This window comes from Festucalex cinctus, chromosome 4 (assembly GCF_051991245.1).
Source record: "Festucalex cinctus isolate MCC-2025b chromosome 4, RoL_Fcin_1.0, whole genome shotgun sequence".
NCBI classification, from domain to species: domain Eukaryota; kingdom Metazoa; phylum Chordata; class Actinopteri; order Syngnathiformes; family Syngnathidae; genus Festucalex; species Festucalex cinctus.
The window spans coordinates 30,992,282-31,013,070 of NC_135414.1; the positions used below are offsets into that span (position 1 = coordinate 30,992,282).

Genomic DNA, 20,789 nt, shown 5'->3' on the forward strand with positions numbered 1-20,789 from the left:
TCTAGTTTTGCCACGTCAAGTCCTGGTCTGTCAATTCGAGTCGAGTACAGTTCTGTCAAGTCGAGTCCAGTTCTGTCATGTCAGGTCCAGTTCTGTCACGTCTAGTCAAAGTCTTGGTTTTCCCGCCCAGTTGTTTCTAAATCACCCAAAGTTCCTCATTTCCTTCCTTTGACTGAAATCAAAACATTCACAGACCGCCATGCATGAGAACTGTGACAGTTGAACATGAAAGAAAGCCACGAGAGTCTACTAAAGGCGACCACTTGACGTTTCTCTGATTAACTCCAAATAGAGTTCCGAAGTTCTAGTAGGCTTTTCCCGACATTTCTCTCGTCCCATTTCCCAGCACAGGCCGCAGAGAGCTTCCACGTCGTCAGTGGGGAAACTGCATCACTGCTCAAAGGTTTCAGTCGGGGGACAGGAATGAAAGAATGAAGCAGCGCCCCCATTACGACACACATTTGACGCCATGCTGATGTTGTAAATGATGCCGAAAGAAGGTCAATTGTCACAAAACGCTAACTGAAAGGGGGAGGGGGCACAAGGGGGCTATTTTTCCTGGTCGCTGCTTTTTTTTTTTTTTTTTTTTTCTGATTCACAAGAATAAACGAATCCGCTCCAGGTTATTTCTCCCTCCAAAATAACACCCCGGGCTCATTTTTCTTGGAGGAGGCCATTGTTTGGACTTCCCTCCCGTACCTTTTGACCGCTGGGGGGGGTAATCAGGCGTGAGCGTGTGTGTGCGTGGGTGTGTTAGCTTACGAGTGGATGAGCAGCCGCAATGCTCAACTGACCTCTGGCTGCTGCCGCTCTCGTTTGGTGAGTGTGCGGGGAGCTCAGTGACCGTGATGCCTTCAAGTGCGATGCCTTCAGGAGCACATGTTAAATGGACTGATTGACGCGACGCCCTAATCTGCTCGGCGGGACGCTGCAAAAATCAAAGCTCGACGAGGTGATTTTTTTTTTTTTATGACGACGTTGATGGAAAATTCCGGTGAATTACTTGAGGCAGTGGTGTTCCGATATTGCAATATCGATTTTCCCCCACCCCTAATATATGTATACATATATCATCTGACCATTAGCATGGATTTTAAACATAGAAGGGTCAAAACATCCCGAATGAAAATTAAATTGCACTAAAAAAAAAATAGCCACCAGAGGGTGCTAGAACTGCACAAATGGAAATCAACCCGGCTTTTTGAACAGATGTGCTGCTTTTCGTATCGTGACGTGACGACGACGACATATTGTGGCACTTTCAATATCGCGATATCACGATATTGCCGGTATCGTTACATCCCTAATTGTAATGATTATATACGTGTGGAATATGAAGTAAGCCAAGGAACCCATCTGTCTCGTGGGGCAGCCATTTTGTGCTCTACAGCTCTCTGACGTCGACTGAAATTGACGTCAAAGTGCCCTCGGGCTCGCATTGCCAACGAGGCCAATTTCAGCATCCAGTAAATCACTGAGTCATCGATCACCAAATCCAAATCCAATTGCAGTCAAAAAAAAAAAAAGTTTCAATCACTCTTTTGCAAAAATGACAACATGGAAGTAAGTCGCCCACTCATTTGAACGCTGTTGCTAACCAAAACTGCAGCACCTAGCTAGGTAATCTTCAATTTTCCGGGGACGGCGTCTTTTGGTGATGTTTGGTGTTTTTCGTGTGCCCGTGTTTTATCTTCAGCTCCACTTTCAGTTGACATTGAATCGTTTTCTCCCGCCGCGTTACACCCGTGCACCTGTGCCGCTTAATGGTGGATGTGTGTGTGTGGGAAAGGCAGGTGTGGGACATTCGTTATGGAGGGTGGCGGGGGATCCTCGGACAACACGAGCACGTCACTCTCGCCGTTGTTATAACACACTTTGACACATGCGGGGCAAAAGGGTGTTCAAGGCATGAGAAATGTTCTGTTATCCAAATTTTAGGCGAATAACAAGAAGCCGTGACTGAAACTGAACAGGAAGTCACCCATTTTGGTTTTGAAGGAGCCATTTTAGGCAAGTTCCTGGTATGGCTTTTGAAAAGTTTTAAAACGGTAACCTCCAATTCCGATTAAAAACGATAAATATTGAATTTGGGTGGACATAGCTAGCATGATATTATAATATAACTATCAAAATTGAACAGGAAGTTGGCCATTTTGGTTTGAAGCAGCCATTTTGGGAGAGTTCTATGGAGTTAGAATCATGCCAAAACCCCGTAAACACGAAAAACGTGATCTACGTACACAAAAGAAGCATATCTTCAATTACAACAACAACAAAATGTTTTCCGTACATAAAAAAACAAACAAAACAAAAAAGTAACGACAAGGCGTCCATATGTCATGTGACCAGCAGTTGACCAATCACGTCGTAGTAGTTCTTCAACGAGTTGGCCAAACGCTCTCTCAATACGGCGCTGATTCAACAGCGCCCCCTGCTGTAAAGTTTCCTGGCTTTGCGCGTGTGGATCATTGGGTTTTCGGCACGTAAAAAAACTGCTCGGCAGAATATCGCTGCCAAAAGTCACGTGAGTTGTATCCGTAATTGTAGAATTGCTTTTTACGTACGCAAAACATTTTGTTGTTGTTGTAATTGAAGATATGCTTCTTTGTGTACATAGATCAGCTTTTGTGTATGCAGAGCACACGTTTTGTGTACGTAGAACAGTTTTTTTTGTGTGTTTACGGGGTTTTGGCATGATTCTAACTCCATAAAGTTCCCAGACTTACATTTTTATTGTCGACAATTGCACTTGTAGTGCCGCCTGGAAAGTTTGAAAAAAAATGTCAGAGCCGAAACTTGTGACAAGGATTGACATAAAACTGGGAGGACATTGTCTTTCACAACACGTATGAAAGTCTCAAGGATTCACATACGAAATTGAACAGGAAGTCGGCCATTTTGGTTTGAAGCAGCCACTTTGGGCGAGTTCCCAGCCTTGCGTTTTCATTGTCGACAATTCCGGTTTTAGCAATCAACATGGAAATTGTGTGTACGTGTGTCATAACAGGAAATATGCAAAAGTCTCAAGGATACATGAGCAAAATTGGAAATAAGCCATTATGGTTTGTGGCAGCCAGTTTTGGTGAATTCCAGAGTTCCGAGTAGGGAATTCGCCCAAATCAGTGTCGGGTATCTGGCATCAAGGATTCACCATGAAAACGGGGAACCGACGAATGCGACTAAATTGCTGAATTAATCATCTGATTGGTCACAGAGAGAAGACACCTGCGCCTCCCCACACCTGCGCCGTCGCCCCCTCCACCCGCTTACATCACGTCTACCGTCCTCCGCGACTTCCCGCTTGGCGGGCAGTCGTGACAACCAGCCGATTACCAGGAAAAACAATCGCGCGTTTGCGCACGTTGGTGTCCATGAAGCAGCGAGGTTACGAATGATGCGTGTTCAATAGGAAGTAGCCCACCGCACCCCAACTTAAGAAGCCCCCCCCCCGTTGTCCGGCACTCGTTATTGTGCTGACACGGCGAGAAGAATGAGCGCATTGTTGCCCTCATCATTGTTCGGGAAATAACAAGTGACGCTTCAAAGGCGAGCTGGGAACATTAAAGCAGGAAGTTACAGTACAAGCGTGGAGTTAAGATACTGCAGATGTTGAACAATGTGGAAAAACGGCGCCTCAACAATCTGACAAAACTTCACTTTAAGTGCTGCTAGCCTACCATGCTAAAAAAAAACAATCTCATAGCCATGTCACCAGTAATATCCCTGTTTTTTTTTTAGACTGACAGTATGTTGTGAATTGCTAGCCTAGCATGCTAACAAGATTCTAAACATTGCGTGTTAGCCAGAAATGCTAGCCGAAAATGAATGCTGCTAGCCATGTGACCAGAAATCCCTCACAACAAAAGATTTTTAAATGAAAAATGCAAATTCAGGGGATGATTGCAAGTTAGCTAAAAGTGCTAGCAAATGTGAGTTAGCCGAAAGTCCTAGCCTTGTATGTTCGCTCTGAGTCACATCACAAGACAAAAACAAAAACCCACAACACCCACCAATCCACCATCCACTTTTCCTCTTTGCTTAAAGAAAAAGAAAATAACAAAGAAATTATTCAAAACAACTTTTGCTTGTATTTATTTATTTCTTGTTGGAAAACACATTTATTTCTATTATTTATTAATGCTTGGGTGAAATAACACTTTCAAAGCTTGTTTGGTATCAGGAGGAATAACGCAATTCCCAAATGGGGGGAAAAAAACAAAACAGCAAAACTTACTTTGACTATAGTCATTATTGTTTGCTTTTCCAGAAGTGAAGAGTGGGGGGGGGGAAAAAAATCATATTTTTGCGCAAATCATTGTATTTCAAGACCAGCCAATCTGGTTTTAGGCGCCAGTTAGCATGCTAGGCTAGGACTCTTGCATTGTCACTTGAGATTTTTTTTTTTTTTTAATGCATTTCTAATATTTATTGCACATTTCTAGTGAGATGGGTCGAGGTTTTTTTTTTGTTTTTTTTTCTCAAATGTATTTATGAAGTACACAGTGATATGTCTCAAAGCTTGTTAGCATGTTTGGCTAGCAACTCACAATGTCAGCTACATTTGAGTTTTGCTTGTTTGTTTCTTTAAATATATATACACATTCATGGTGTCATGCTAAACGGTTGTTAGCATTCTAGGCTAGCACTTTTGGATATGTATCCTCATAGACATCACTTGTCATTTTTGTCCAACTTTTGTGTTTGGATGCATGGAGAATGTGCTCCGTTAGCCGCTGTTGCTGCTCGCGCACGTGAACCTTTCATGTGGCACCAAACACGACAAAGTTGAAGCGCGGCTGCATTTCAAATGCTAATGCGGCGCTAAAGTGATTAATAATTAAACAATTATGGTCATGAGTCAATAAGTTGTGCGCACGGTCGTCATTAGTCAATGGCGGCGCGTAAACAAAGATTTGACATTACCAATTCAAATGTGCAGGAAGGAAGAAAAGTGGAGCATGTTGTTGCTTTGCGTCCGCTTTGTTGCCTCCGTATTTCAGTCAACGTTCCCGATGCTTTTTAAACGGAGGAGAGAAAGTCACCATTTGAAAGCGGGTGAACTTCACAGAGCTTATGGCTACTTAGCATGCTAGGCTAGCTTTTGGCTCGCAATGCCCCTCTAAATTATTTTTATGAAAAAAAATAAAAAGTTTCTTGTTAAGTCATGGCTTATATAATTTTATGTTTTCCTTTGTTTTTTTTTTGTTTTTTTTGTTTTTATTGCAAGTAGGTACAGGCTAGCAGATAATTAGCATGGCAAGTTAGCACATTTGTCGACGTCACAATGCAACACATTTGGCTAGCATGCTAGGCTACAAGTTTTGGTCAACACATTGTCCTTCCGAATTAATTAATTAATTAATAATGGGAAACATTGTTTCGGTTTTCGAACAATTCGCTTTTGGAACGGCCTTCTGGAACGGATTATGTTCAAAAACCGATGTTTGACTGTAGTTGAATGTCATTTCTCAAACGATGTTCTTTGAGTTGACGCTCATGGATCACATGGTAGTTGCCTCACTAATCTTGCATTTCACTCATCATGGTGGTGTTGTGATGTAAACTCGTTTCCCGTCATGGTAGATTCTCATTACGGTCCTTCAATTAACTCTCATGGGTGACTTTTCCTGTTGCTCCGTTAGTTGACTAGCAATATTCTATTCATGGTTCTTAGAATGTTATTTTGGTTGCGTCTACGTACACTTGCGGTTGACCCGCCTGGTGTTCGTGTATTCTTTTGAATCCAAGTGCAGGGAGCAGAAAAAGGCACCACCTCGCCCTCCTTTTGTCCCCCCTCCTCAGCGGGCATTTTGTGTGACAATTGACCTTCCTCGGCATCATTTGCATCATCACCACATCGCGTGTGTGCGTGTGCGCGCCCTTCATGAGCAAGTGCACGGTGCCCCACATTGGGTGGGAGTGCGTGCACGTGAAGATGGGGGGGGGGGGGGGGGTCGGTTGGAGGAAAATGAGGCCCAGCCGATATTGTTTGATTGGATTTTTCCTTTTCAAGGTTTCGGGATCATTACGGGAATTCATTTGAAGTGTTGCCGCAAATGAAACGGCGACTTTAATTATTCCACTTTTCCGTCTCGCGCTTCCCGCCACCCTGCGTGTGTGTGTGTGAGTGTGTGAGAGAGAAAGAGAGAGAGTGGGAGTGTGTGTGCGGGAATTAAAATCATCTTTGAAAATGACACCAAGTTAGATGGAGCCATTTGCCCTTATTTGGTCATGTCCTCGTCCAACTTCCTGTCTCAAACCACCCACATTTTTGTTTTCCCTCTCTACACATTTAAAGCAAAAAAAAAAAAAAAAAATGCTTTTAACTCATTCACTCGCCGCCATTTTCACATTTCGCAATCCCGTTCGCTCCCGGCTGTTTTACTGGATTTTGACTGATTTTGCAAGGCCCACGGAATATTGTGTTCTATTGCTATAAAAGCATGGAACCTACCAAAAGAAAGATTAAAGTCTCTTCTTTCATCAGGGAAAAAAAGTATGTTTCTATCTGTTTCCGTTTTGCAGCAATTAGCATTAGAAGAGAGCTAAATTTCATCAGTTTTCACCAATCTATTTAAAATTCTAAGTCATTGAGCTTCTTTTCAACATGGCCCTGGTTGATCTCCTTTGCTCTGCTGCCACCTGCTGGCCGTTTGTGTAATAACTACCATTTCTGCAACCGTTCTTTGCAGTTGAGAGGCTGCATTAAAGCTCTAGCATTTAAAAAAAAACGTATAAATACGTCTTTGGGACACTTAGAACATTAAAAAAAACGTATTTATACGTTATTGGGAGTAAATGAGTTAAAATCTAAAATGTCATCTTAAAAAACGATACTGAAGAATGTTCTCCAAAACTGTCTCCTTCAAAAAAAAAAAAAAAACATGGTATCATTCTTCCATTATGATCATTAAAACCATGTGGCGATACAATCCAAATATCATTGGGACCAAATCATGATTCTAGTTTATTCTCACTACTAGAAGATATTGTGAAGTATTGACGGTGATTTTCTTTCAATATATTAAGTGCGACAAAATGGTAAAATCGATAAATCGTGACAAAGAATGGACCTCGCATCGTACTGGAAATGACACCGGGTGGGTTGGAGCCGTTTGCCCTTATATGGTCGTGTCCTTTTTCCAACTTCCAGTCTCCAACCCCCCATTTTCCCGTTCTTTTTTTTTTTTTTTTTTTTTTTTTCTCCTCTCTTACACACGCTTCCAAAGCAAAAAAGTGTTCATTCCAACATTTCAATCAATTGAGCAGGGGAGGCATTAACGTTAATCTGGGCGAGCACATTGTGTTTGGCGCGCGCGTGCCCGGGATTATGGATTACTATTAGCTGGATGGAAAGCGTTCATTCATTTCAATGCCTCGCCGCAGCCGTGCTAAAATTAAAAAGAGAACTAATACTTCTTGGACAATCATACTTCTTCTTCTTCTTGGACACCGCTTTGCTTAACTCGCTCACCCCCCCCCCCCCCTCCTCCCCCCTCGTCCTCTTCCTCCTCATCTTCATCCTCGCTCTTCTCTAGCGAGGAGTCGACAGATGCTCGCTATCAACCCCGCAATCGCACCAAGATTAAAACGTCACCGACGGCCCCCCACTTGTCTACGCGGGAACACGAGCGGTTTCCTAAAACAGTCCTATCGGTTTTCAGCTTTCATTTCGAATGCGAACAGCAAAAGGGAGAAGAAGATCGCAAGGGTCATATTTCTTTTGAATGGAGTCGGACTGAAAAACGGTGACGGAAGTCCGCCGGCCTCTCACGCTGCTCCTTTAATTGACTCTCAATCGACTATTGAGGTGTTTGGTGAGGTGACATGATTGGGGTCTTTGCGGAAAGACAAATCTTACCTTTATGCCACTTCTCCGTAACCTTTCTCGGAATATGTCTCGGAGTATGTTTCAAATGAATTTATTTGACTACTGTTCCTTCCTGAGATTGCGCAACGGCGAACACTGATAACGGAAGGATCTAAAGACGATCCTGGTGTTCCTTTAGTTGTCTCTCATCTAATGTTGGCGCCTCTGTTGAATCTCTCAAGGAGTTTCTACAGTTGACTCTCGTTTGACTTTTATGATGTTGGGCTAAGCCCGAAGCCCACTGAGTGGGGCCAACATTTGCGAGTGTTTGTAAGGTAGCAAATTCGGATTTCTAATCAGGATCGAGGTCGCAAAGGTTTGCCAGACAGTTTTAAAACTGTCGTGGAACATTTGGTGAACGTCTTTGCAACCTTGAACGAATCCTGAGGAAAAAATCATTCGGAAATGTTCAGTTGGATTCGGGTTTTGATGACTGACTTGAACCATGTTGTTTTGGTTCCTTGGATCTCAGAGAAATCCTTTAGTTGACTCTCAGTACACTTCGACTAGACTTTCACGTGTTTCTTTCGTAAGGTCTCATCTAATGGTGCAGAATCTCATGCAGGTCTTTGCGATTTGTGTTTGTTTTGGTTGACACCCATGTCTCTTAAAGCCTAGATAGACCAACCCGACGTCGGCCAAATGTGACCGACGCCTACCCCCTGCGGCGTCGGCCCAGACGTCGGCACGTCACGTAGAAAAATGACGTAAATACACACCGCACCGACCCCGACTATTACGTATACCTTCAGCGCATGCGCAAGAAGTAATTCCCCCCCATACCATCGGCGGCGGTAGTCTTTATTCCTAAAGGCAACCGGAAATCTTTTTTCAGGGGCAGGATATAAAAATGTAAACTGCATACCGGGTAATTTTTCTCCCACATGAATGATACCCTCCGTTTTTTTTGCACAGGATCGTACATAAAAGTAAATCCTACCTGCTATATCCAGTCGCTTCCCCATATCCTGCCATAGTTTGGCTTTCATACCTTTTTCGGCAAACCCTTTAACGGTAATCTCATGCGGCGGCGTACGGACGCCGCAAAGATAAAACGCATTCAAGTCTACGTGTCAATTCACACCAGCTTCGGTGCGGTGCGGCGATGCGGAAGGTTTCCGCAAGCGTTCTATTTCTTCCGGCTGCCGCATGGGGATTTTCATGAAGCTGAAGAAATGACACGAGCCGGACAGGAAATCGAGCCTCTCGCATTAAGGTAAATCCGGTATATTTCAAAATAAAACCGTTTGCGAACTCGTTTTTTTGCGGAGGGAAGCTAGCTAGCTGCATAGCATGACACCAGTCGGAGATTTAAGACAAAAAATGAGCTCAGAATGAATTAAACACGACAAAATGACACTATTTAAACACAAAATCTACTTACCCATGGTAGAAGTCCCATAAATAATATCCAAAAACCATATTGATGTGACAACAGGCAAGCGTGGCTATTGTTTACAAAATAGGACTCTATATACACGGTTGTCATCGGGTGAACTCAACTCGCCAGCGTGATCTCGCGGTCTGTCGGGAGTAGATTTCCGGACACGCAACGCACGCGGTGTGAATTGCAGTCCTTGCGGCGTCCGTACGGAAAACGCACCGCAACCGTTCCGCCGTCGGTGCGAATTGGGCTTTAGTTGACTCGGACAGTTTGACTCTCATGGTTGTTGTTTTCATTGACTCTAATAGCGCTTATATTTTGGCTCTCATATTGACTATGTTTTGACTCATGGCTCTGATTTGAGTCCACCTTCACGTATGAAGTGATGGGAATTTCATATCGGAGCACAAAAAAAATCTATTGCGTTTCTAATGAAAACAGACTGCTTTGGCTCCACTCCGACGTGATCAATTTTTTTTTTTGTGAACGGAATCGGACCTAAGATGGCAGCTCCCCATCAACGAGTGTGAATGTTTCGTGGGAAGGCACGCGGGGATCCTCCACGACGAAGAGCGTAAGAACGCTATTGATGTTAAACGACACGAGAGCAAGACCGCCGCTGATGTTGAATGACACCCGGCGAGAGTTGGTGGCGGCGGGCGGCAGGTGTTTTGTCGACAACAATGAGGCCGTGTCATCCGAGGTGTCGATGAATACGAGCTGTCTGAGCATGTCGGGCTTGGCGGTGAGCGCGCGTCGGCCTTGAGTGACTGCTCGCTGGCTCCTCTTCATCACCAGCAGCTGCCTGCTCGCTCAACAATAAAACTGTCTCCATTACACACGCGCGCACGTGTGTGTGTGTGCCAGATAGCATCGTGATGTTGGACAGGTGTACCAAACGCTAATCATGGATTTGCCACTCTGCGTGTTTGTACGGAGGGAAAATTAGAGCAAAAACAAAAGCAAAAGGCAAAGGAAACCAACCAACGGGCATTCGTTTGAAACCAGGACGACGTGCTCATTGAGCTAATGATGCTAACTGTGATAATGTTGCTAATGATGCTAACTCTGCTAATTGTGCTAACTGAGCATGGACTGTCTCGACACCACACGCAGCAGCCGTGCATGTTATATGAACAATCAATGCTAAGTGTCATAATTAGCAACAGGTACGATATTCTCATGCTACGATCATTCTGTAACAACCACTGTTCATAACACATCATTGTGAAACACTCGCAATTGTAAAAAAAAAAAAAAAAAAAAAATGCTGCGAGAATGACGCTAACACTGCTAATTGTGCTAATGATCCAGATTGACATGGGCACTAAGCTAACACTGAATGCTAGGTAGCTAAAATTACTTATTTGTTTTCTAACTTCCGGAACTGACATCCAACTATAAAAGTTAGTTACATGCCATTAATATCAAAACATAAAAACAATAAACCACTCAAGAATAATAATAAACAAATGAATAAAAATGAACTTTTTGTCCCCGGAAAATTCTAACTATGCTAACACTAAATACTAAAGTAACTAAAGTTACTTAGCATTTTAACATTCCTAGCTGGTATTCAACTGTAAAACTAAGCCACACCCCATTTAATACATAATAAATACAAAAAAGTTAAACTGATTGCTTAAAAAAAAAAGAAAGACAAAAAGAGCTAACTGCTAATTACTCATCAGCTGCTCCAACATGAAAATGGTGCCAACTGATAGTTGCTCATGAACCGCACCTCTCTGTGCTATGCTAACACTGTCTGCTAATGTTAATTAGCCACGTGTTGCTAATTCGCAATATTTTAGTATTCCTGACCATCATTCAAGTAAACAAATTTGCTAGATTTTAGTTTTGTTTCCTCAATTTAACCCACCGTGAGTGTTTCGCTTCCCTCACTCACACCTACGACATTTTTTTATTTATTTTTTTTCTCCCCGTGCCAAATGTTAGCTATCAGCGCGTCCGTCCAGTTAACGTTGTCAGTTCCACGTTAGCATGCTAGCCGCACGTGGAGAACCAATCGATGATGAGAGAACCAAGAAAGTTGTTTTTATTTTTTATTTTTTTCTTCCTCCCCTCTTGCCACCGCCGCCACATTAGCACCTAACGGCGTCAAGCTAAATGATACTCTTCACCGTGCCGCCATTTGCACCTCCTCTTCGTCCTCCTCCTCCTCTTCCTCTCGCCTTCCTGCCTTCAATTATTCATTTGATTTAGCATGCCGCTCGCTCCCCTTTTTTTTTTTTTTTTTTTTTTTATACATTTCATTATGTTGTATGACTTTACAGCCACTGGCTGGAAAATGACAATTATTGTGCTCCAGCAGCCCGCTATTAAGACGCACACGCGCAGCCACAAACACACACACGCACACTTGACTGGCGGTGTGTGCGCGCGCGCGCGCTTCAACAAAGGCCTTTTTAAAAAGCTTAAATGTCATCTTAAAAACAGCAAACATTTCAAATCCACTAATGAGACAAACTCGCAATACAATTCTGCCATCTCTGAGAGTGATCCGCAATCACTGGTCTGTGGCCCGGTACCGGTCCGCACAGATATGTTCAATAATAATAATAATAATAATAATCATCATCATAATTTGGGTAGCGGAACTCATATGGGTCGACGTGACGTGACGTGACGTGACGGTCGATACGTTCAAGGATCACGTGAACACCAAAATTTATTAACTGTCCTTAGCTGGTCACTTCATAAAATTAAAATTTTACCGCACAAAAATTATTGAAAAAAAAAAAAAAAAAAAAAAAACGAGGGAGAAACCGCTCATAAATATTTTCCATAAAAAACTCGGGTTGCCCCCCCCCCCCCCTTCAAAAAAGGTTAATTTAAAAAAAAAAAAAAAGAAAAATAAATTGAAACCAAAATATGTGAATAGGTGAATTTGCAAGTTTTTTTTCAACATAAATGTAACATTTTTAAAATTACCCAAAATAAATAAATAAATAACTGAATAAACATTACCAAAAAAAAAAAAAAAAAAAAAAAAAAAGACCTGAGCCCTTAGGCAATGTGTTGTCACGGCAAGTGGCAAAATGGCCGCCCCCCTGAGATGGATAAGAACGGCTCCTTCCCTCCTTCCTCTCTTTAGTTTTTCCTCTGGTCTTTTGAGATCTCCATAATCTGTTGGGATCAAGACTCTGGTTTTGTAACCGACGCGTTTAGTTGGTGCTGGATTTCACTTTGATTCATCTTTCTTTCCTTTGACCTTTCCTCTGGTCTCCTGACCCTCTTGACCGTCACGACTCTGGCCAGACTCTGAAGTATCCGGTTAAGGTGAAGGGTCATGGGAATTTTTTTTTAGGTTTTAGGTGAACTAATGAGTAGAAATTCACACACACGCATATGCACACAAATGTGCGCATAAAAAAAAAAAAAAAAGAAGAAGAGAGAGCAATGATGATGTGTTGAATCGGTAAGACTGCCGAATGAACAATTCTGAGGTCTCTCGAAAAGAAAGAAAGAAAAAACAGGTGGATTTTGCTACTTAATTCATATTGCAATATTTGTCAGAATGAGGGGGAGCGCATTCATATCGGCCATATCGGCGACATATATGTTGTGCGACGGCGCCGATGGGACGAGGACGAGGAGGAGCTCGTTTGTCGGGCGGAGGGGGTAAAAAAAAAAACAAAAAAAAAACAAAAAACGCATCGTTGTCATCGCGGCGGCCCTTCGCTATCTGCAATATTGATAATCATACTTTTCACATTTGCTGGGCTTTTGTTTGGCGTTGCGCGTCGGTCGGGCCGCCTGTTTCAACACGAGCGACATGCTAATGAGGACAAACACGGCTGAACATATAACTTTATCGCGCTAACTTTGGCGCCGCCGTCGCCTTTGCCATTCGAGCTTGGCTATCTGACAGCCGCTCGGCCGGCCAATCGCGAGGCGCCGTCCTCCCATCCTTTATGTGTGTGCGCGCGCGTGTGTTTGCTTGTCGCCGTCTCTCGTCAAATTTGGCCGACAAATTCATATTCGCTCACATGCTCACCACTTGACAGCGTTTTTGTTTTTTTGCTCACTATATTAGTTATTACGAATTTTACATTTCTATTGCCCCGAGAGCCGTCAACATTAATTGATTAATCGGCAAGTAATCGATTATCAAATTAATCGACAACTATTTTAATTAGGGCTGGGAACTTTTGACTGTCTCACGCTTCGATTCAATTGCGATTTTTGGGTCTACGATTCGATTCAGAATCGATTTTCGATTCAAACAATTCAAAATTATTTGATTAACAAATGATTTCTGCTTCAATTTACAGAATTTTTTTTTTAATAAAAATTGTCATGATCTACTCCTGTCTGCTTTGCAAGACAAAATGACAAATGGAGACATTAAAGTGTCTTTTTTTTGTTTTTTTTGTTTAAACATTTGTTAATTTTGTATTGTAAGTGCCTTTTTCCACAAAAACAGCATGTGGGCTACAACTGCCTTTTCCCTTCTTAATTTTTAATTTAAATAAAATCGATTTTTGCTTTGTCATGTTTTCAGATTTATTTTCTTTTTGTGTGTCATTGTATCAGGAGATCATATGTATGATTTTTTTTTTATTGTTATTTTTGTTTCTTTTTTCTTGCTAATTTGACCTCAAATGACCACGTGCATGCTTTCCTCCCAATGCACAGAAATATAAAAAAAATATATATATTTTTTTAAATATTGTTGTATGTTCTGTGTATATGCTCCATGTGTGTTAAATTATCATCTGTTTTTGACCGTTTATTATGACTCTGAGATCTGTGCTAATTTCCAATAGCACGTCTATGGCATTTCTCATTCAATGTTAGCATTAAGCTAGCAGTCTTTTGTGGGACAAAATAATACGGTTTGGTTGCATTTTTCCACGTTAATATACAATATTTATTCATTACTTTTTCAAAAGTGTTACGTATGATTTCGGAAGTTTGAACATTTGGAGTATGTGGGAGTGGTCAAACTCTTTCATTTGGAAACGATGTCATCTCTCACGGTGGCGTATTTTCGCCATCTTGGCATCGGATTATGTTGGAGGCCAAATCGCGAGACTCGAAATCTCGCCGATTGCGCATCCGGCGAACGTTGACGCCATCCGTCGCCGTCGTCGTCGTCGGTCGCACTTCGATAAGGCAGAAGAAGCAACCAAGTCGCGCTTTTTTGATCCCGGGAATCCCGTCCGGGCGGGCCCGGGGGCTACTCGAAGCAAATCCTGGCATACGCGGGGACGGGGGGGGGAGGTGGGAGGGGGGTTGGGGGGGGGCGAACGACAGGCGGCGGCGGGTTTACGGTGAGCCCGAGCGACTTGGAGGAGCGAGCGGGCGAATCCGAGGAGCTCAGCGCGGCGGCCATCTTAGTCGCCTCCGAGAGGGGGAGAAGGAGAAGGGGGAGGGGTCTTTACACTCAAGATTAAAAAAAAAAAATACTCATTTTATTTTACATTTTTTCTCGGAATATTACAACTGTACTCTTGCAAAAATTCGTTTTTTCAGTTCACAACTTTTTTTTTCTTGGTAACAAAACATTTCTCATAAAATGACATATATACTAGGGCTGCACAATATATCGAAGCAAATATCGATTTTTGCCATATTGGCCCATGCAATTTGCATATCGCAAAGACATGCAATACGTTTCAAATGGAATTTTATGCTTTTATTTGAATTGGACCAGTCAGTCGCTAACTAAAATGTGCACTGCAGTAGTTGACCGTTATCGAGAGGTAATTACAATTAATTAACTTAGAATATGTTGAGTTTGCTTATTTTGATGCATTAGATAATAAAAATGTCATTTAGGTACATGTTAAATATCGTAACTATATCAGTATCGTTTATATTCAGCAACTATATCGCATGATTTTCCAATATATTACAGCCCTAATATATATATGTATATATATATATATATATTTTTTTTATGTCGCATTTGCAGACACCCCAACAAAACCAGCGCCAGCTGGGCCCTCGCACCCGTTTCCACCACGCCATACCATAATACGCACACATGCGCACACATGTATATTCCAAACGGATTTAAAGCACTAAATGGTGGCAAAAACAATAAAAAAAAACGCAGGCTCCAAAATAAATAAAAGCCATTATGCAAATGAGATTAGGCACAAAAGTGAATTAGGCGCTAATCAGCGCTTCGATGACATAATCGTCGGGATGCGACTTGATCCAGACAAAAAACCCAAAGCGCGACCGCGCTGTGCTTCCACGACACTTCCTTAAATCCGAGGGGGGGTTGGTGGGGGGGGGGTTGTTGGGGGGGGTTTAATGGGCAGCTGGCGATGTTTTTTTTGTTTTTTTTTATTCCCGAAGGATTCCCACTGGCATCAAGCATCAAAAAACGTGTTTACTGCATTTGCGTAAAGTCATTTAAAACATGAAAACATATTTAATGTTTTTTTTTTATTTTTATTTTTATTTTTTTCTTATTTTTTTTAATATATTTTTTTTTAAATATTTTTTTTGTATCTTATATAACAAGTTTGATTTTCAACCAGCTTCAATGACATCAAGCTGGATTGACTTTCTTCCGGCTTGTGATTGGCTGTTTGCCGGATGACATCATCGTTCGCTTGCAGCATGTTGTCAGGATCGTTGCAAAAAACAACAACAACATTTGCGGCTCGGAGTTGCAGGTGAGACGCGGCAAACGTTTGGGACTTGTCGTCGGGACTCGTCAGGCGGACGTGTCGAGCGTGACGTGACGCTCGGCCAGATGGCGACCGCAACCGCCGCCGTCGTCATGTGACAGCCGCCATGACGGGAGGCGCTCGCTGATGACAGCCGCCATGCAAGGTCACCAAACGTCTCGCTTAAAAACAACTTTTTCATTTGACACATTTTGTTTTTTTCCCCCTGGTAACATTAAAACAGTTTTTTGCTAATGTTACAAACTTACACTCAAAAAATTAAGTGATAATTAATTATCTTTTATTTTGGCGTGATATTACAATTTTTGTTCAAACACGAGTTCCCCGTTTGACGACTTTTGAATCCTGATGACATCATTTATTTTCTCATAAAATTACACTTTTTTGTCGGATAATTTTTCAAATATAAACTGATGAAATGAAATTTTAAAAACGACTTAATTTTTCATTTTTTTCCTCATATTACAATTATACTCTCGTTAAAATATGAGTTTCTCGTTTGATGACTATTTTGAGCAATATTAAAAATAAAAACTCAACTACTGGATATATAATATTTAAACTTTAAAAGTTCTCATTTGTAAAATTGTTCAATGGTAACAACATATTTTGCTTAGAACTAGAAATATTGTAAATAAAAAAAAAAAATCTGTCGATGCTACAAATTTAGTACACATGAAATAAATAAATATTTTACAAATGTTTCCAAAATAATAAAAAAATAAATTCCAAATATAATTTTACAAATATAAACTGATGAAATGACATATAAAAACTACTCAATTCTGCATTTTTTCCCCTCCTAATATTACAATTATATTCTTGTTAAAATATGAGTTTATCATTTGATGACTATTTCTGGCAATGTTAAAAATGTTATGTTCATAAGATAAAATGAAAAAAAAAATTGTTCACTGGCAACATTTTTTGCATAGAACTAAAAATCTTGTAATTAAAAAAATAATCTGGTATTGCTACAAATTTAGTGCTCATAAAATAAGACAAAAATTCTCATAATGTAATAAATATGAACTTTTTTTCACTCTTAACATTACAACTTGTCTCGTATTTGCATTTTCTTCCTGGTAAAATTATAACTACTTTTTTTTCCCTTCTTTTTTCTTTTTTTGTAATGTTACAGATTTGCATTCAATATTTTTTTTTTGTAATATTATGTCTTTTTTTTTTGGTGCAATCTTCCGACTTTAGATGGAAATCTGAGGTTGTTGTTTGATAACGTACATATTTACGTGACCATATTTTCTTGTCAAGTGAAACTTTCTTTTTTTTTTTTTTTTTCCGATACGTGACAAATGTTGGCTCATAAAACGAAAATTGCCGCTTGTTGTAAATGAAGCTCATTCGCAAACCAAATTTCGGCTCGCGACATAAAGCAGCCAAAATGGGCAAACGTATTCAATCAAATTTGATACGTAACAATCGTCACATTTCTACATGGGGACATTTTTTTTTTCTATTTTTCCCCTCCCATTGCTGTCAAATAGAGAAGAGGGTTGTGAGTGGTGGTAGGGGGGTGCGGGGGGCGGGGTTTGAGAGGCGGGGGGGTTGGCAATGGAGCCGAGGAATCATATCAAAACAGAGGAAATATCTTTTGCATATTATTTTAAGTAACTGTTGAGATTTCATTTCACATTGCTAATCCACAAAACAAATATGTCGTGGCATATTTAAAATGTGGAGGGGGGTGGGGCTTCAATTTCCTATTGTGGCGTTTGTGGTGTTTGCTCTTTGTGTGCGTTTGAATTGATTTGCACACCAGAGCTGAGAAGCCATCTTTTCATATCAGCTGCCATAGATTGATTTTTTTTTTTTTTTTTTTTCCCTCCTCCTGCCGTTAAACACGCGCACCAACACAAGATGGACGCGACTTGTCGACTTGTTGTCTGGGTGTCTTTCCAGTCGACAGTAAAAATGCATATTATTATGAATCAAAAAGAATATTAATATAGGGTTTGGACAATTATAAGCACACCAGAAAGGGTCAAACAATATTATAGGGAAAAAAAATCCATCCATCCATCCAATTTCTTGACCGTTTATTCCTCACAAGGGGGGGTGCTGGAGCCTATCCCAGCTGGCTTTGGGCAGTAGGTGGGGGACACCCTGGACTGGTTGCCAACCAATCGCAGAGGGTAATAATAAAAATAAAAAACGGGGAAAATAAATTATCACGTTACAAGAAAAAAAACGGAAAAAAAAAACTACTCTTATAGTTTTTTTTCTGTCTTGTAGTACTGCACATTTTTTTTCTGGAAAAATGATATGTATTCAGAAATGTTCACTGTTTGGAATATTAAAGTTTTAGGAGTAAAAATTGGATGGTTAATTAAGGATCGGTTTTTATAATATGATGAACTTTTGGAACAGTTTTTTTTCCTTGTAATATTAAAACTTTTTTTTCTCATAATACAATATATGAATGTATTGCAACTTCTTTAATCTATGTATCCCCCTCCCCCCCCCAAAAAAATTTTTTTTAATAATAATTTAAAATACGATACCTTTTCGCGACTCATTTTTTAACATGTTTATTTTTCTCCCATAACAATAATTTTTTGTTTTTTTTGTTTTTTTGTATCCACCAAAGTGAATTATTTTTAGGGGAATAATAATTTTTAAATTGCAAAATTCTGACTTTTTATTAGTACATTTCAGAATTTTTAGATTTAACTTCTTTTTTTTTTTTTTTTTTAATGAATGACTTTACTCGCAACTTTTTAAAACTATAGGTAAATGAAATCATATGAATAAGTTTGAATCTTATTAGCCTTTTTTGGTATATCAATAACATTTTTCTCCCTGTACAAGACGTTTGAAAGCGATGAAATGGAAACCGCACACGTTCATGATGCGAGCTGCCGTCTTCACTATTAATAACGTACACGAATACATTTGTAAATTGCTGTACGTTTGACTGGATTATTATTACATAACAGCTTTGTTATTATTCAGGAGGCAAACGCGGGTGCGAGTGACGACGACGACGACTTGCGCGTCGCTCCCATGATGCTTTGCTGCGTCAGGAAAAAGGCGCAGAATGACAATGATCTCAAACGCAATTAAAATCTTCTTCATCTGATTATTTTGTAATGCGATAAAGCGCAGGAGTCACATTGACATCACGCGCCGCCGCCGCCGCCGCCGCCGCCACCTTTGGGTGTGCGCGCGTGCTTCACTCGGAATCAAAATTGCTCGACGCGAAGGTCACGTTTACAACTGGCGCAAAACGTACGTTTGTTTTTCGCGCCCAGTTGAAGTTTAGTCGAAAACGTAACACAAGTAACACGAATCCTAACGCGACACTCGATCAATAAAATGCCAAAACAAACCATCGACGGAATGAAGCGAACATAAAAGTCGGTGAAATGCTACAGATGGGCTAGCAGAAATTAGCATTGATGCTACATCATTCAAAACTTTGAAACTTTGTGCCGTGGTGGTCACTATTTTCTAACAAGTAATAAATAAATAAATAAATAAATAAATAACAAGTGGACAGTATGCACCTTTTTTTTTTTTTTGCTCCCAAAAACGTATAAATATGTTCTATTTTAAATATTACCATGGTCCCAAAAAACGTATTTATACGTTTTTTTGTTGTTGTTGTTTTTGTAGAGCATACAGAAGGCTTTGATGCAGCCTCTGAACTGAAGAGAATGCTTGAAGCAATGGTAGTTATGCCAAAAACGACCAGCAGAGTATAACATATCCAGGGCCATGTTGCAACAAGCTCTTTTTGACAGTGTTTTCACCAGGAATGTAAATAATGATGAACCTTAGCTATATTCTAATACTAATTGCTGCAAAACGGAAACAGATAGAAATATGTTTTTTTTTCCTAATGGAAGAAAAGACTCTAATCTTTCTTTTGCTAGGGTCCATGTTTTTATAGCAATAGAACAAAATATTCTGTGGGCCTTGCAAAATCAGTCAAAATCCAGTAAAACAGCACACGATTTTTTTTTTGCCCACTCACTCACTCACTCACTCACTCACTCACTCACTCACTCACAGAAGCTTACATGTGTGAATGAGTGAGTGGGAAAAAAAAAATTAGGACAAAATCACCACCAGAAATGAAGAGAAGCCCAGATCCGTAAATCGAGAAGTAGTTTGTTTGTTTAAAAATCCTGTATTTAAAAAGTGAGTGAAACCGTCAGACTGCGCCTTTTAAATGCGATTCTGAAGGTCAAACAAAATACTGTCAAAGCTGCTGGCAACAGGATGCTCAGTGCTGCTTGGCGAGGTTGTGGCACCTGGTGGTACTACACTCCCCCCCCCCAACTAACTTGACCACATCGGCGCTTTCGACGCCGATTATTTGCGCGCGAGCCAGCAGTTTCATTTGTTTGCTATTCTTCGACGACACCAGGCAATCTATTATTCATGAAACGTACGCAATATAACATTTAAAGCACTTGATTTTATTTTATTTTTTTTGTGTGAGGTCAGCACGACGGGGTGCCTATTTGCTGATATTTGTATGATCGGGGCCGCTGACTCGGCAGTTTTCCACGACGCGTTTGCAATATTCCCCCCCCCTCTTTTTTTGTGCTGACATCAATGGCGGCGCTATTAAAGACACTATTTCATTATTGGCTGCTCGTCTTCCTCGCCGCTTATTATTTACCACGCGGGCGTATATAAAGTGTACGTATACTAAGCAGCGAGGCCGCTTTTAATGAGGCGCTATCTTCCGCGCCAACATGTCTTCCTCCCAATGAGATTGGGAGCTGCTGCTTCTTTTTTTTTTTTTTTTCCTTTCCCGCAGATTTTTATCCGCACGTCGCCGCCGCGTCCATGAAATATGCATTTCATATCTCTTTCATTTCATTAACATAAT

The 20,789-nt window shown here is 40.8% G+C and overlaps 1 protein-coding gene across 1 annotated transcript in view; it reads right to left on the reverse strand.

Moving 5' to 3' along the window:
* Nucleotides 1-591: 591 nt before the first annotated feature.
* The window catches only part of ccne1 (cyclin E1), a 91,052-nt gene continuing 70,854 nt past the window's right edge, over nt 592-20,789 (reverse strand). The window contains exons 12-13 of the mRNA XM_077520265.1: nt 795-928; nt 592-709 (exon numbers count right to left, since the gene is read on the reverse strand). Coding sequence (XP_077376391.1) covers nt 655-709; nt 795-928 — 189 coding nt within the window. The 3' untranslated portion in view covers nt 592-654. The remainder of the gene's footprint in view (nt 710-794; nt 929-20,789) is intronic.